Source organism: Blennius ocellaris (assembly GCF_963422515.1).
Source record: "Blennius ocellaris genome assembly, chromosome: 8".
Lineage (NCBI taxonomy): Eukaryota > Metazoa > Chordata > Actinopteri > Blenniiformes > Blenniidae > Blennius > Blennius ocellaris.
This window is the reverse complement of record NC_137657.1, coordinates 9,414,964-9,432,150: the sequence shown is the minus strand read 5'-3', so window position 1 is coordinate 9,432,150 and position 17,187 is coordinate 9,414,964. Positions and strand designations below refer to the sequence as shown.

Below are 17,187 nucleotides of genomic sequence, written 5' to 3'. Positions count from 1 at the left end.
TCCACATTTCTCCCGTATCATCCCACCGGCGTTTCATATTTCAATGAACGCGAGGTTCATCCACCGGCCTTTGGATGAAGTCGGACTTTTTCTCTTCCCAAACAAACACAATGTGAGGATGTGAAGAAGTGGAGGGGGGGCTGCTTGATTTCTGTCGGATTTTGGAGTATATTGAGCCAGAGAGAGCGAGAGAGAGAGAGAAAGAGGGAGAGAAAAGGGACACAATGGGGAAACTTCAATCAAAACATGGTAAGCAATGTTAAAAGCAATGATGAGCAGAATAACTGTGATGACACCATAACTAACTGCGTTGTGTCTCCCATCCCTGACACGAACTCCCGAGAAGCGTGCAAACGCAGGGAAAACCCAGAAGGTGAGGATGAACGGGCTTTTCCTGCATGATGGAGAATTTATGAATGAGGCTGGAGGTTAAATGGGTGCTGATCGGTGCGTTGTCCGTGTCTCAGGAGACAGTTTTGTGGTGAACGCCTTCCTGCGGAGAGGGATGGAGGAATGTGAGCGCTACGGCGCGGCGGAGCACAAGCTGAAGAACATGCAGGTATTTTACACACCTTTCCCGAGACACCTTCATTTCGCGCGTGTGTGTGTGTGTGTGTGCAGTAATCACAGCGTCGAAATTACCTTTTTTTTTTTAAAGGTAATGTGTGAAAAAAAAACTGCACGAGTATTCAATTATTTAGTGAGAAGTCTGACAAGAAACTTTACAAAACTAGAAAGAGGTGAGAGAAAAAAGTGTGAACATGTTTTTTTTTCTTTCTTAATTAATGATTTTCCTTTATTTATTTGTTGTTGGTTTTTTTATATCAATCAACTTTTTGGATTCGCTCTGGCATCAGGTGGTTTCATCTTGTTAAACTGTTTACTATGACTCCATCCCCCTTTTGTTAAACTGCTCTGCGCTTAAGAAGTCCCTCATTTGGAGAAGGAAGAAGTGTGTTAACAGGTCTGCTTGATTGTGTCTCTGTATTTGTAAACGGGGTGAGCCTGTGAAGCACTTCAAAGTTGTCTTGGGATGGAGATTTTACATCCCCCCCCCCCCACACCCTGTCTCTGTAGAAGGCCGATCTGAGAACTCCTCCACTTGAGTAGAGGCAAACTGCATTCACAGGCGCGTGGTGGAGACACGCTGATGTCTTTGCAGAGTTGTAGGTTGTTGTTCTTCCTGTCACGCCTGGCTCCGGCTCAACACTGCAGCGGTTATTCCCCTGCCAGCGTCGTTGGATGGGTTATGACAGCCATGAGCCTTGTGTGTGAAGCGGCTTGGCAAAGCAGTGTATATATACACACACACACACACACTCTCTCACACACACAGTGAGAAAGACAAAATGGATGGAAAAGGTAGTCGTTTTCTCTCAGACTGGAGGATAGAAGGTATTTGCTCATGTGGCTCCTGGCATCATGACTCAAGGCTGTGTCTTTCCCCTCAATGCCTCCCATTCTCCCCTCTGGCACAACATTACATCACTTCGATTGGCGTGTCATTTTGTGTGGGGGGGGGTGGGGTGGGGGGGGGGGGGTGGGGGGGGGCTCCCCGTGTCTCAAGTCTCTCAGACAGAAACTGCGAGAAAGTTCACACAGAGGTACTGGCAGTCTGTGAGGGTGGGTGGGTCTAATTCAGGCGATGTCATGGATTATATCAGGGCTATATACAGTACTTGCCCACTGATGGCAAATCAAAGTAGGATTTGCCTCAGAGGAGTGCCTCAGTGGGTTCCACCCTCGTCATGCTCCTGATTTATGTCGCGTCACTAGTTGGTTCCATCAGAGGCCCGTTCACACACCAAAGCTGGATTCCTGTCATCCTTCAACCCACCGTCTCTTTGCTCCTCAAGTCCTCTTTGAAACTAAAAGTGGACAGAACAAGTTGCTTCTGTAGTTTAAATTGGACTTTTGTGATTTTTTTTTTCCCCTGACAGAAAGTCACACGGAAATCTTTCACTTTGCAGAACATGCCAGCTTCCATACTACTTAATTGGTTTGGGATTTTTCTACAAAGGATTCAAGGACTCCTTATTGTCGTACCACACTGGTACATATGGCGCTACATTCTATACTGGTGGCCCGGCTGATGTTGAAACATAAATAAGTAAAGAACGCAATAAAAATATATAACAGAAAGTCATGTAAAAGAGGACAGGCAGAATAAATCTAATTATCAATGAAGTTAATCAACAATACAAATATTTCATGATTTTACGCATAATGCAGGATTCTTAACCAATATTGTAATTTTCCCCAAGATTTCATATTTCATACCTGCTCATTAATATGATAAGTCTATTCAAGCAGCTTGAAATGAGAGATTACGTGGAATGACGTAGAGATGGATCACGTCCCTGAGGATCTTCTCCCTGTCACGTTGTTTCTCTCAACACATTCATTCCTGCTTCGTTTCCATGTTTGAGCTCATGTTCAGTTAATTAAGTCTTAGCGGGGACTGGATCACTTTGTCATGTTTCCAGATGAAAAATGAGATGAAGAGCGTCTGCAGTTCAGGCCACGATTCAACAGTTCCCAGTCAAATATGACAGGGGCGTAATGACGTCACGTGTTGAGCAGATCTGCCAACACTTAAGATGTGGATGTGGATGATGATGATGATGATGATGATGATGATGAGCTCCAGAGACATTTAGAATAACCTCTAATTTCACGTTGAGGAAGACTGGCCAAATGCAGTTTGACTCCCACTCCCCTCAGTCCTCTTTGTCAAATGGAGGCGTAGGATTCCTGAGTTGTCTGGCTGTGACTTCAAAGTGCAGAACTGGGAGTTCTAAAAGGGCTCTGATATCAGCGGAGGCTCAGAACCCTCACTCCTCCGTCCACCCTGTCCTGCGCCGGGGGGGGGCGGGCCGAGGTGGAGGGTGCTACTGGAGAAAACACCATGTTTCTTTAGTCAAAGGGTTGTGAATGCTTTCCCTGTGCATTAGCAAGGTATAAACAAGTATCAAAGGATTTAAAGACCTTTTTATTTAAAAAATTTTTTTTTAAAGATAATGATACTTCTGCAAGTGGTGAATCAAGATCGCAGCCGTATACTTGCCTTCACCTCGTCTTCTTAAAACTTGGTATTAAGGAGACAAAAGCAGCAGGATAACTTGGCTCATCCTGAAACACACCCATAGAGAGTTTGACAAAAAAAACACCAACATTTGCAGGTGTTTTTGAGACGAGTTTTACCTGTTCGGGCACCAGGTGTAAAGTGGAACCATCACAGGAGAGATGAAAGGAGTGACAGGAGGATAAAGTCACCTGCCACCCTGCTGCCAAATGACCTCAGTCTGTTAGTCTGTAGTTACTGAATATGTGAAATTACTGAGGGCGCTGTAGTTGTGCACGGACGAGCTTTTGTCAAGGATCACAGTGTTTTTACCTGTGTAAACACACACACACACACATACACACACACACACACACACACACACACACACACACACACACACACACACACACGCACATACACACACACTGTGCTTCATCATGGAGCTTCAACCAGACGAGCCCGAATGCTCAAATATTGACAGGCTAATTCTGCCTTTCAGCACCATCTTTTGTCTCGACACTTCCCACAGAACCTGGTCTGTGAAGACGGAGCGTGTCAACATTTTAAACTCCACAACAAAGGGCTGCATTATTCCACTATGAAAGGTTAATAATGTCACACTTGGAGTTTAAAAAAAACCCCCAAAAAACGAAACAAAAAACAAGAGGTTCTCGGTTAGGGGTTTTAAAAAGATGTAATCATGTGCCAAAAATCTCCAAGACACAAATTTATTTTGACTTTGCAATGAGTTACCGAGCAGTTGGCCTTCAATAATAAATTAGTTTTAAGAGCATAGTTCCCAAGCAGCTCACTAAACTAATTGTAAGCTAATGTTGTTGTTTTTTTTTAAAAGCGTTCATTTGGAATCTGTGAATAAGACTTTCCCCTTATATAAAAAAAAATCCTCATTTGGTGATTCTGCTTAAAATGGATGTTTTGTTTGGAGAGCCTCGCCGCTGGGCATCTGAGTGTATATCTTCTCGTCGCCATGTTAATTTTGAGTTAGCCTGTATTTGATTTGGACCGGAGGCTGGGATATCTGTGTAATCCCAAACACCATGGCAGTAAAATTACATTTTATTTTTCAGTACACCGCTCGCACGTTTAAAACTGAGGTCACTTTGTTGTAGTTTCTACTGGGGATACAACTGTGCTGTTTCTGAAGTACTTTCAAGTGATATTTTCGTCCGCAGCATCTTCTGACTGCGTCTCGGACCGCAGATTAAAAAAAGAAAAAGATAAAGAGATAACATCCTGGATGTAGGCAGTACCGGGGAACAATACATAGTGGAGTAGAGACAGAAAGGTGTGTTCGTATATGTACTGCTTTTGAAGAAACTTGAAGGCATTTGGAGAGTTTGTTTTTTTCCACCCGACTTTTTTTTTTTTTTTTTCTAAATTGGCTTCACAAGAAGGAGAGCTGTGAGCCTTCATCTCTGAATGAAAAGCATGTGGCTGGCATCCAGAACAGCGGGGTCTTTCAGCACGGCCCCGGCAGACATCTGTTCCTGGTTTGTACAGCAGAAATCCTGGAGCAGGGAGAGGGGCTGTGGTGGGAAGGAAGGGGGTGGCGGGGAGAAGGGAAAGAGGAGGAGGAGGAGGAGGAGGAATAGAGGTTATGGGTGTGTTTTTTTTTCTTCTTCTTTCTTAAGAAAGATATTTGATGGGTTTTTTTTTTCTTTTAAAAGGTAGAGGGGGGGAGGGGGAGTAATGATCTGCCTTGTTCTGGGAGACAGAGGATGACCACTTGATGGCATCTCACCTTACCGTCTTCATTAACTTGTAACAGCTGACAAACATGTAAATCAAGCTGCCCTGGTGGGAAACTTCTCTCTGTTTGCCATTTGCTTCAAGACAAACATTCGGCTCCGTGTCAGTGTAAACACCATCACCTGGTGGGCCTCGACATTTGTCACCGGCACTGGACGCTGGCTCCTTCATGTTCGAATGTCTTGAGTGTGTATCGCCACATGACTTCACCTCTGAGTCACAGGCCAGGCCCTCGCTCCCTCGCTCCCTCGCTCCCTCGCTCCCTCGCTCCCTCGCTCCCTCGCTCCCTCGGTCCCTCGCTCCCTTGCTCCCTCGCCCCCTCGCTCCCTCGCGTCCCTCTCCCTGTATATTTGTGAGCAACTGAGTGAGTGAGAGGCTCCGAGTGGTTTGTGAGGCGAGCGCATGATGGAGAGAAACATCTGAACACTGTGAGCAGATTAAATGTTTATTTTTCTGAGGATATTTATACTGTGAGTTTGCACTCTTTTACCCCTCACTCCCTCGTGACCAGTGCTCAGGGAAAAAAAAACAAAAAAAACAACTTTGATGACCATCAGAAGGAACTAAAGAGCCATCATACACCGGTGCTTAAGCTTTCAGCACAACCAGGTCTGCAGTGGTTTACTTGGGATGTGTAGTAAGGGACTCAATGATCTCTGGGTACCTGCTGCTCATCCAGCCTCTTGATTTTAAGTTGCTTGAAGCAGTTGGCAAGTTAAAAGATCACCTGTACTGATTGTGTCAATCCGTCTTTTATGCTGCTTTATCCAACAGAGGAACAGAGAGACAGGAAGTCTCATGCGAGGTGGCTCACCTTTTTGTGTTGTTTCAGTTAATCCAGAAACTACATGCACAGTTCAAGGAATTTTTTTTTTTTAAAGTTCAATCTGGCCAATTACTGACTGAAATATTTTTTTTTTCCCATAGCAACTCATGTCTTTGGTGCAGTTGCCATACTTTAACTATATAATGATTACACTAATCTGACCTAATTGAAAAGCCACAACGCTGCACAAATGAGATGCGATGACTGAAATCACCCGCTGCAGTCTGCAGTCGCTGCGCTGAGGTCACTCTTCATGGAGAGTGGGTTGAGCATGTAAGTAGCGTACCAGATGCCTACTGTATACCTTCATAACTGTATATTAAAAATAGCTCCATCAGCCTTGATGTAGAAAATACAAACGACGTGTTGACAGGTTTGTTTGGCTTGATGACATCGTGACAACTGTTGTCATATCCAGGAGCCATTTTTCATCCCCGCACAAGCGTACCACTGGGTATATCTGAAGCCATGAATGAACAGTTAATGTAACGTTCTCACAAAGCTTTAAAGGAGCATAAGATATATTTAGACGACAGACGTGACAGCCACCCCCCCCCCTGCGCTTCTCCGCGTTGTTTTAACATTTATCTGCAGACGTGTGGAATGAAGTTCTGTTGCCTGTGGAAATATCTCCATCCTTGTCGTCACCACTTTGAAGTCGCATGCGTCTTGTCATTGCTTTTCATGATATTTATGAGACATCCCCTCGCGTACTTCAGAGGGTAGCAGCGCAGTTTCCACGGGAAAGGATTGCATCAAACCACGAAACAGGCGATGGGATGTTAACTCGGCTGCGGGAGCGGAGCCCATCCCGAGTCGTGACCTGGACGTGCATGGTCACTGGCGACAGCGGGGAGACCTCACTTCCCCTGCACGGTTCGTGACGGGGCAGCCCCCCCCCAACGGTTAACGCTGGTCTGTGTCTGGGCTCTCGCTCTCTGCCAGGGGAAAGAAAATACCTGAAGCTCGAGTCCAGTGCTTAGCGCTGACATTTTTGGCAAAGGCTGCTGGATCCGAGTCTGTGTTTGATCTGATGCTCTCGCACGCCAAGTAAAACACCGGGAGACTCAAAGGTTATTACATTTTAGTGTGTAAGGTATGTTTCCACATAAACCCCTGTTCTTTTCCAAGTGGACTTCATTTCGCAAACCTTAGAGCAGCCAGGGGAATATTATATTTTTTCAGTTATGGTTGCTTGTGGTGTTATTATATACTGTTGGTAGAGCTATTTTTAATTGATTACATAGTGTTAATTATGTGTTCCGCCTGCAAAGCAAACGTTATAGGCCCGGGTAAGACACAGGAGGCTTCAAATTCCAATTTAGCCATATTCAGCAGACACAGTCTAGATGTTTCTGTTCAATATCTTGTCATAAATATGGAAGAAATAACTAAATGTAGGGTGTTTTTGTTTGTTTAAAGGTTACGTGGGGTTTCTCTCTTATGAATTTAACTAGCGTAAACTTGAAGATCTCCCCATTCATGTCAAATGCAGGCCCGTCCCATGAATTTCAAAATGAATTCATTATAATGTTGAGTAAACAACAATAGTCACTAAAAAATTATAATTACAAGGCGCGACACATATTGTTGGACTGTGCATTTGGTTTCCCCTGCAGCAGTTTCTACGTCTTCAGACAACATTTGTCTCTTTTCAACTCTTCCAACCGTCAATTCCTGGGTTCTTCCTTCAGGGCCACATCTAAAACTTCATCCTTGCTTCACATTTGCGAGCCTGACGCCCTGCTGCATTTGGGGTTGTTGAGTGAAATGCCACATACACCACACACCCTGACTTCCTGTATGCTTTAAAAAAAAAAAAAAAAGCCCTATGGAAGGCAGCTCAAGCTGCTGCTATTGTTGTGATGTCATATGAAGCATATCTCACAGCTTCTCACATGTATGAAGCCTTAACAGTCACGATTTATGTTCTGATTCATAAAATCTATGTTTTTCCACCGTTGTTGAAGATGTTGATGATTTGCTTACTCTTAAAAAAAATACATGGACTTCATACCAGAACAGAATCCACGAGTCAGCTAGTTTTCCACAATATCTGTTTTTACTATTACGACAACATTTATATAATGCCATAGTTTGAGACGTCTCAAACGCAGCATCAGCCAGACCTCTATGGTTTTAGCAGAGAAGTCCCCTCTTTGGGACCCCGAGCCTCCACATGTGTAGGTATCGCTATTACTCAGCTCATAAAACGCCACAGCCCCATCTGAAAGTGGTTAGTTGTTGAAACACACCAGCGGCTTCAAAGCTTGGATCCGGGCTCGACGGACAGCGCAGGCCCGGCCGTCCCTCTCCTCCACGCATTCCTCTTCCGTGGAGAGTGGCTGCAAACTTGCTTTTGTTACAGAAACCAGTTCCTGTCATTACAACCATCAATGGGTCTTCGTTTTGAAGGAGGCGGTTATTTTTGCCATGAGCTGTAGTTTCTCTGGAGGGTTTAATTTGGGGAAAAGGCTGAAAGAAGGATTGTACCTATGTCTTCAGAAGAAACAAAGATCAAGGTGCTGCTCACAATCTGTGTTGGTTCTGTACCCAAACACCTTTTGTGCTCTTTCTATATGTGACAGAAAGGGAGGGAGGGGATGAAACGTTGCTGAAAGAGGCCTCTGTTCTCATTTCCTCTGAAGGCAGCCTTCTTTTCTTCCCCCACCCATTTCTTTCCCGAGCCCGTCCACTTCAAACGCTGACCTGGCCCTGTGTGCCATGTAACATGTTTACCTAAAGGCTCGTTTCAAATAAACAGCAGTTCTCCTTGAGATGCCTGCCCTTCTCACTGAGAGCCTTTTCACAGACACCATCTGCTCACATCACAAAGAAAACACACGCTCTTTCTAAGTCTTTAGCTTATTTCATCACATCGTGGCTTTTTTGTGCCTCACAGAGATGTTTACTGCACCACAATGTGTTCAGCGGGAGACATCTTCACAAAGTAAAAAGCTTTAGTAAGTTAGAAGTTTCCTCAATGAAATTGTGACATAAAGTCACTCGCCAGCAGTTCTCCTTATAGCTGCATACACGTCTTAAAAAAAAAAAAAGCATCAGAACATCTGAACTTTTACCCCCACTGTCACATGTTCAACCTTATCCTGGTAGCACCTGATTATCTCAGAGCTTTTAGAGTGCTATTGCACATCAACATCCTGCACTTTTTGAAGCATAGCCCCACTTTCAAGAACTGTTATCAAACATTAAGTGTCACACTTTGTGCCTCCAAAACTTGCTGTGTGGGACTCCATCAGGCCTGTCGCTGGAGATAAGATAAGGATTTTGCAAGGAACCAGAGACTTAAGCTATAATACAGCCCATGTGGAAAGTGCAGACTCTTTCACGGCCCCAAAGACCCGGTTTCTGTAATTATGGCTATGAAAGCAGCGGCGCTCTGTGTGCTCTGCCGCTAAAGCTGAGCTGAAGGTGGAGCTGAGCTGCCCTCTGCACCGTAGCCTTTTGATCTCTGCCTGTGCCATGGATGAATTACGTTTCAGAATTTCACACTGGGGAACAGTGTTTCAGACACACAGCGAGTCTGTGGGGTCACTAAAGTGCACACATGGCAGCCTCAGTCCAAAAAGGAGGAAGCACAGATGTTACAGTCTCTCTGACCTTCGCCTCAAAAATCTCTGTTTGACATATTTACCTGACGTGTCAAAATTAAAATTATAATTCATGGTTTGTGCCATAAACCTGAGAAATACTCATCTTGTTGCTCTGATCTCTAAAGTAATTCAAAATATGCCGACACTCACACCCCCCCCCCTTTTTTTCTTTTTTTTTTGACCAGTAATTTTCTCTGAGAATAATTCAACAGAAATGTGAATGAGCTTTGCATGATTTTGGCTCATCAGTAATTGGCCCACGTGCTACTTTCGTTTTCTTTTCTTTCTTTTTTTTCTCTCCCCCATTTCATCTGTTTCTCTTCAGCTTTCAACTTTGTCCCTCTTTTCATGGGAGGCTGCGTCTCATATGCCAAAGCGTTACGGCCATTGGCCTGCTGGCAACGGTCCATTTTACATATCGAGGCTTCCTTCACATCGTCTGAAGATCACGGAGTCTCCTCTGCTTCCTGAGCCCAGCAGGAGGGTATTTTTAGGAATCCTCAGGAAAACACTTGGTGTTGACCCTGGTATGACCCCCTGTCCAGTTCCAACCCGGTGAGGAACTTCACATCTTGGAATTAAGCCTCTTCTTGCAGTGTCAAGAATTCTTGTGGTCTTCCCTGCCGGCTGGAGGAGACGGTCGTGCCGGACGCTCAGGCGGAGTTACACAACAACACAGAGAGAAGATGCTGAAAAAAACCAGTGCTGCCAATTTTTTTTTCTTCTTTTTTTGATATCTCATGTTTTAAGATATTTAGTGTCAAAATCTGCACCACAGCCCTCAAAGCCCGGGCATCGCTCTGCAGGCCAGGATGGCTTGGAGCTGTAAATATTTCACAGTAAGGAGGAACAGCACCAATTATGCAAACAAGTGGTGTCTCTTGGGTCCTGAGGTTTGGCAAGTGTCACTGAGCACAGTTGAGTTATTAGAGGCTCGGCCCGCCTGCCTCATGTGTTGCATCCCGCCGCACTGAACTCCAGTTTCTTTGAACGGCAGAGCTTGAATCCTCTCCAGGGTTCAGTTCAGTGGTGGAACCATACAACAGACGTCCATCTCTGTTTTGCACCCAAAGAGATAAATGTGTTGAGAGTTCATGCTACATTTCTGTCTGATTGGTCAGACGGCTCCACCGACTCCTCCTTTTGTCGTCACTCATGTGCATCTGCACTTCTCTGCGTAAGTTACCCGGAGGGAGTAGTAACTGGTGGACTGGAGCGCTGCGGTTGTGACCCTGAACTTGTTCTGATCCGGCTGGAAGCTTGTTCAGGAAGCCAGCAGACACTTGCACCAGCTCACAAGTGTAGCTGGAAGAAAATGTACAAATACAAAATGAGGTTTTTTTAAATTAAGATGCTTTTCTGATTTGACGTTGAATCATTAAATAAACAATCAAACCTCTATCGCTGCCAATAATGAAGCAAACTTGACCCTGCACTTGACATTCAGTCACGTGAGATACTATCCACCAGTTTATAACCCATTCATAAAAGTAAAAACAACTATTTGGATTGTGACAAGCTGGGATGAAGAGCTCTTGAGCTCGTCTGACAGGGTTGAGGGACGACGTCAGGCACAAGCGGTTCGGGTGTCATGCGACGCGCACGAAGCTGCCGGCGCAGCGCTGCCGCTCCTCCGCACTGCCGTGCAGCTGTCCTTCCCCAACATGGTTTGTTTACATTTCTCAGTCACCCGCAGGAGCACTGCAACGCCTGTGGATCCACCAGCCTCCGACCGCAGAGCCTCGCCCCTATGAACTGCCGGGCCCGCTTTTTCAAAGCGGTGACTCAAATCTCTCGCAGCTTAACAAAACGAGCAGTGAAAACAGCGGTGTTGGTGGTTATCTCACAGGTGAGAGCAATTACAACTGACATGTCAATGCCAGAGAGACAGCTGGAAACTTGACACTGACGACAGTACACAAGGTGCGCCATTACAGGTGAGAGTGATCGTGTGGGAGCAGAGAGGCGCCTTTTGTCCACTGGAGGTGACGGGCGACTGGCGTGAAGAGTTGATTCACGCCAAACCGTGCACATGACGTCACTGCAGCTGGTCAGCTTTACGTGTCTCTCAGCTGGACACTTGCAGAGAAATGCTACCTTTTTGAAGCGTGTGGTGGGGCTGACGCCCCCGGCCGCCTCACCCACGACCCGGCATCCCGAGCTCCTCTGTGTTGTTTAAAGGGCCTGCGGAATGTGGAACAAATCCCCTCAGCTTTATCGGCCAGGAGGCGCTCCCCATTGGGCCGGGCTTAAGAGCCAGGGGCCTGCGCGGGAGCTTACAGAATTTCACATGGAGACCAGAAACAGAGGAACATCCTGTTTGAGTCTCACACTGGCTTTTGATATGCCGTCGCCTTGCCGGTCGCCTCTATCTTGTTTTTCAGGGCGTGTGTTTGCTGAAAGTATGTTTTACTGTGTGTCTTCTGTCTTGTTTTTTTTTTGTTTTTTTTATGTAAGACGTCTCGTGCTGCAGTAAAAACAAACAAATTTTACAGCTGAGAAAATGGATACATTATTTTATGAGTTTGTCTTTACACTTGGGATTAGAAGATTTGAGGATGAGGCAAATAGACAAGAAGTTAGCAGCGAAAATGGGACAAACAGGCCGAAATAATCGTTTACTTAACAAGCTCCACGCTTGTTATATTGAATGTATTCATATATCTACTATATCTGCTAATAGACTGATCAGATGGCGGTGTGCGTGTAGCACAGTAATAATTCCAAATCTTGTGTCCTTTCTGGGTTTTGTTTGCGTGTTGTTCTCTCTGTTTGCGTGGATTTTGAAGTTGGCTGTTGGCATATATGTCTAAAGTTTACCCTGAATTTGTAAATAATCATTTGGTCTCGTCTCCAGCCCCCCCCCCCCCCCCCCCCCCCCCCCCCCCCCCCTGTGACTCTTAGTAGGACAAGAGGATGAATATTTGTTATTCCTGTGTGGTAAATCTAAACCTTAAAGGCCAAAAATAAAGTAAAGAAAGGAAGATACACAATTTAAAAATAAACTAAATTCTTTTGGCGTCAGCTTTTCTGTGTTTCTCAATGTTTTTTATTAACAGCATTTGTCAAGGAGCGAACTATTGCCAAGCAAAGCAGACAGTCATGGTTTTTAAGACCCATTTGGTTGAGAAATGGATCTCCACCGCAAGAACAGAATGACGCTGTGGTATTCTGGTGGGCTCATTGTCGTTGTATCACGATGTTTCACAACTTTATTTTTAGTTTTCGAGAAACCTTAATAAAAGCAAGTTTATTTATCGGTGTAACCATGAATCTCTGGAAAAGCAAGCTGGCATTTGTTCTTTCCATATTAGAAGAATGATCCTTTCCCAGCTCCGACTTTGGGCATGGTTTTAATCAGTAACTTGAGCTGAACCCAAACATTCAATTCGTAACTTTTTTAACCACCAAGAGAAAATAAACTGAAGAGATGGCATCTCATTTGAGGGTTAAAGGAGCAATTTTTTATTAATTTTTTTTTTTAGTCAAACTTTTGTACGAGAACATCATTAAATGTTTGATTGCATATAACGCACGGCACTGGTCATATAAAGTCCAGCCACAGACGATTACCTTACACAACCATGCAATATTCATGTAATGCAATAATACAGCAGTGGTACCAATGAATTAAAGCAACATGTTGTCTCTTGTGCAGTCGTAATGTGTGCGGCATTGGATTTTATTACATTCTTCAGGGTTTTGTTTTTTTTATTATTTTTGTTTTGGAAATGGTGAACCATGACACCCATTTTATGTTATTTCTCTTGTCAGTAATCAATCAAACACATGAATGGTGTTAGGATCTACTATGTATATAATTCAATACATTTGTCTAACCCAGATTTTGAAGTTCAATTTGGCCATCGGTATGAAGCACATGCAGCGGCGGCCCGGTGTGACAGCTGAGCGGAGGGGCACGCCACGACATCGTCCTCGTATCAGAGCCCTTGCTGATTACGGCGCTGGTGACAGATGCGGGGCGGCCGGCCACCGACGCTAATCTTTGTTTATAAAGTCCAGCAGGTCACAATCAAAGTGAGGGAGAGATCAGTGTTGGGGTGAGAAGGCCTGCAAAGTGGGGGAGATCACATGATTTGAAGGGGAGCGGGTGAGTTTCAGTAGTTTACATGCTGCGCTGACATAGGCCGGCAAGCATGCTCATCCCTCACCACAGCTGTTGTTATACTGGGGCCGAAGAGGCTTCACCCCGCTGATTCATGTCCTGCCAAGGGAGAGGTTTTTGCCTCCTGTTTGACCTCAGAGAAAGAGTCCCGCTACCCTGTAAAAGGCCATATCTGGGCCATCTCAGCCACATGGGGCCTGACCAGATGACAGGGTGGCATTCTGCTCTGATCCCATTTCCATTCACACAGAGACATATTGGGACACATTGATACAGAGATGAAATGCTCTAATTACAGGGCAAGACCACTGAAAAGTGCTTCTCTTCAGGCTCTCAATAAAGTCCTTTTAATGGTAATAGAATGTAGTTATGTGATTGGCAATCCATCATAGTCTTTTGTAGTTGTCTGTGGTGTAATAATAACGAATGCCAAATACATCACATATTCTATTCTTCATGTCACTGCTGCTCCTATATTAGAAGACAAAATATGTAGGATTATGCACATATCATAGATTGTTTAACCCTGTATAGAGATAGTGCCCATATTTGGTATCTTTCTCATTTCTTCTATGTTCCTTCCAAACTAAAAATGATGACCACATTAAATCACAGTCCCCAAAAAGCAAGTGACAATAGACACATTTAGGCTGTTTAGTGGTCTGTGTTGCAGACAAAACATTAAATTGCATGAGTTCTATCTGGTTTATAACCTCTTACAGATATCCAATGAGGACTTTTTCACATGTAATTAGTGAAACATCTGCAGTTTTCTCTGTCAGTTTTACACATAATAATAAATATATGGCAATTAATAATTGGCAATAATGTTGACATTTTCTTTTGTGTGACTTTAAAATGATCTTTCAAATACCCCTCAAAAACTGCAGTATCTTTGAGAGTGTTATAAAGGCTTAAACAACCGTATCAAGGTTTATACCCACATAAATAGATTCAGGTCACAAAAGCTGGCAGGCTGTTGAGCCATTTTGCTTTATAAGTATCAAAAATTCCTCAACATTATATTTGTAGTCCAATTCTAAACACCAACACCAGCAGAAACAGAGTCCTTTGCACGAGTTGAAAACTATAACAATTCAGATGTAGGTGTCCGAACTGCAGCCAGTCCCCTCTTGTACTCGTTCTCCTGTAAACCTCTCATAGTATCGTCACCAGAGCGCTTCAGCTCAGCCATCATGAGAACAGCAGGCTTTCTCTGCGTCGCTCCCCACATTTTCGGTGCAGCCCCTTCCCCCTCTCCACCCCTCTCATCTCCCTCTCTTCTTCCACCCTGCCTCCCTCCAGTATAACTGCTCACATCTGGTTTTGAGTCCGGGCCAGGTTGGCTTCATCTGGAATGGAGGGCTTTTATTTCTCAATGGCCCCGCTCCCTCTCCAGTTTCCTTCTTCAGTATACATAAGAGCACGCAGTTTGTTTACGAAGCGGTGTGCCTTTCCATACATCGATACCGCTCGGCCGCTCATTTTTCTCCTTTCTTTCTTGGTGGGGACCCTGCAATCATCTCCAGTTATTGTTCGGTGGGAGTCGGAGCGGTGGGCCGGTGCCTGCCGAGGCCTTCCTGTGGCGCCCTCCGAAGTGTCAGTTCCAGGTGACTGTGTTTCTTGAAACTGTGTACATCCTGAGGAACCGTCCGCGTTGGCTGCTCGGCGTTCGTCTCCCCGGGGCACTCGCGGTATCACGTTAAGGAAATGACTGAGATGGTTGGCCTGGTTTGAATAAGTAACGGCACAAAACAATACAAAGGCATATAATCATTCAGTGGAGGTCAGGCCAAGTCAGTTAGTATGCAGTAAAAAAAACAAAAAATAACTTCATGAATGCCAAGCAAAATAACTTCATGAATGCCAAGCAGTATCCTGTTTGTGTGTGTGTGTGTGTGTGTGTGTGTGTGTGTGTGTGTGTGTGTGTGTGTGTGTGTGTGTGTGTGTGTGTGTGTGTGTGTGTGTGTGTGTGTGTGTATGTGTGTGTGTGTGTGTGTGTGTGTGTATATATATATATATATATATACTTGAGTATCTATATATATATATATATATGGATATATATGGATATATATATATCCATACCCCGAGGCCAGAGGAACCGTGTAAACAATTTTCCATGTTGGCCCTTTCTTGTTTTTTTTGAAGATGCACATTTTTTTTCATTTTATTTTCAGAAATCAGTTGCACATCGAACGGTTTGAAGAATGAAACTGTAAGAAGCGTGTGCAGTTATGTTTTAGGGGTGAGCGAGGAAAAATGGGCGATGTGAGAACAAAGATGTGCAGTGTTTTCCAGTGGGAGGATGGGTGGCAGGCAGAGAGAGAGAGAGAGAGAGAGAGAGAGAGAGGCTGCTGGGAGATGTCTGATGTCACCTGGTGGGGAGCTATGAAAGCTTCCCCTGGTTACCCTATCCCACATAAAAGTCTGGCAGGAGGCTGAGGCTTTAGGGAAGCTTGGCAGAACTGCTGTATTAAACAGGAACAAACATCACACACCTTTCTTTCTGTCTCTTATGTCAAGGCGTCTGGCAGACAGAACCTGTTTACATGGAACAGTGTCAGCGCATATTTCCAGTGCATTTTTTTTTTTTTTTAAAGACAGTGAAGATCTAATAACTTATCAAGTGCACGTCCCACACATGCAGCTTTCCCAGACTCGTTGCACTCTGCACTCCATGCATGTCTGTGTCAAGACTTTTAAAAAGAAACACTTTACTCCAAAAACGCTAACAGATTTCCATTGCCTGCAGAGCAGTTTGTGATCTGATAGTGAAAGAATGAGAGCTGCTAAATGCCTGAAAGGAGTTAATTACACATGTGGTCGGCAGATTTGAGCCCAACACTGTGGGCGATGTGGATGGAGATGCCATGTGTTTAGACGTTAAACTGCAGACTGCGGTCGGACCCAGCCTGCTCTCTCATTAGCTTTCCCAATGGATGTAATGAGCGTGGTGGTTCTGGGTTGTGGGGTGGGCTGGGGGGGTGGGGGGGGGGACCATGTGTTCAACACAAACCCCGACGGTCCCCCTCAGCGAGCACTCAGCAAGACGTCTCCTGATATCAGAATTTTAATTAAGAGACGAGACTCACTTTTGGCAGTCGGTGGATTGATTTGTTTCATTATATTTAACGCCGAATCTCGTCTTTCATTTAGAGGTGCTTATACCTTGGTCTGCGCCCTCGTGGGAACAATGATGAGAGGAATCAATGGTGGTCTTTGATGTTTCTCCGAACTGCGGCGCAGCATGTCTGTGTGAACTCCCTCTTCCCTGCGTACTGCCCTTCATTAGGCGACTGCAGTACAAAGACGGGGAGATAAAAGCTTCCAGTGCGGAAAGGAAACAACAACTTGGCTTAAGAAACCACGAAAGATGGAAACGTTGCGTGTTTTGTGTGCATGGTGCTCATACACTGTAGTGTGTGTGTGTGTGTGTGTGTGTGTGTGTGTGTGTGTGTGTGTGTGTGTGTGTGTGTGTGTGTGTGTGTGTGTCTGTGTGTGTGTCTGTGTGTGTGTGTGTGTGTGTGTGTGTGTGTGTGATGATTAAAGACTGCTTCTTGTTTGGGGCCCAGGGAGCAGTACCACTTGTCTCCACCTCTCCCAGAAGCCTTCCAGAGACTCTAAAAAAAAAAAACCCACCTCCATCTCTCCCACTGTGCTGCCAAAGACTTGAGTAAGCAACAGATAGCGTCTATCTCGGAAAGTGCATCCTCCTCTCCCTCTGTTCTTATCTGCTCCTCTTCTTCTTCCATCCTTGTTTCTCTTATCTCCCCCGTCCCTC

At 44.8% G+C, this 17,187-nt stretch overlaps 1 protein-coding gene across 1 annotated transcript in view; it reads left to right on the top strand.

Annotated features, from left to right (window-relative positions):
- The window catches only part of nkd2b (NKD inhibitor of WNT signaling pathway 2b), a 23,447-nt gene continuing 6,260 nt past the window's right edge, over positions 1–17,187 (top strand). The window contains exons 1-3 of the mRNA XM_080500284.1: positions 1–249; positions 347–373; positions 468–559. Of these exons, the coding sequence (XP_080356410.1) occupies positions 225–249; positions 347–373; positions 468–559 (144 nt within the window). The 5' untranslated portion in view covers positions 1–224. The remainder of the gene's footprint in view (positions 250–346; positions 374–467; positions 560–17,187) is intronic.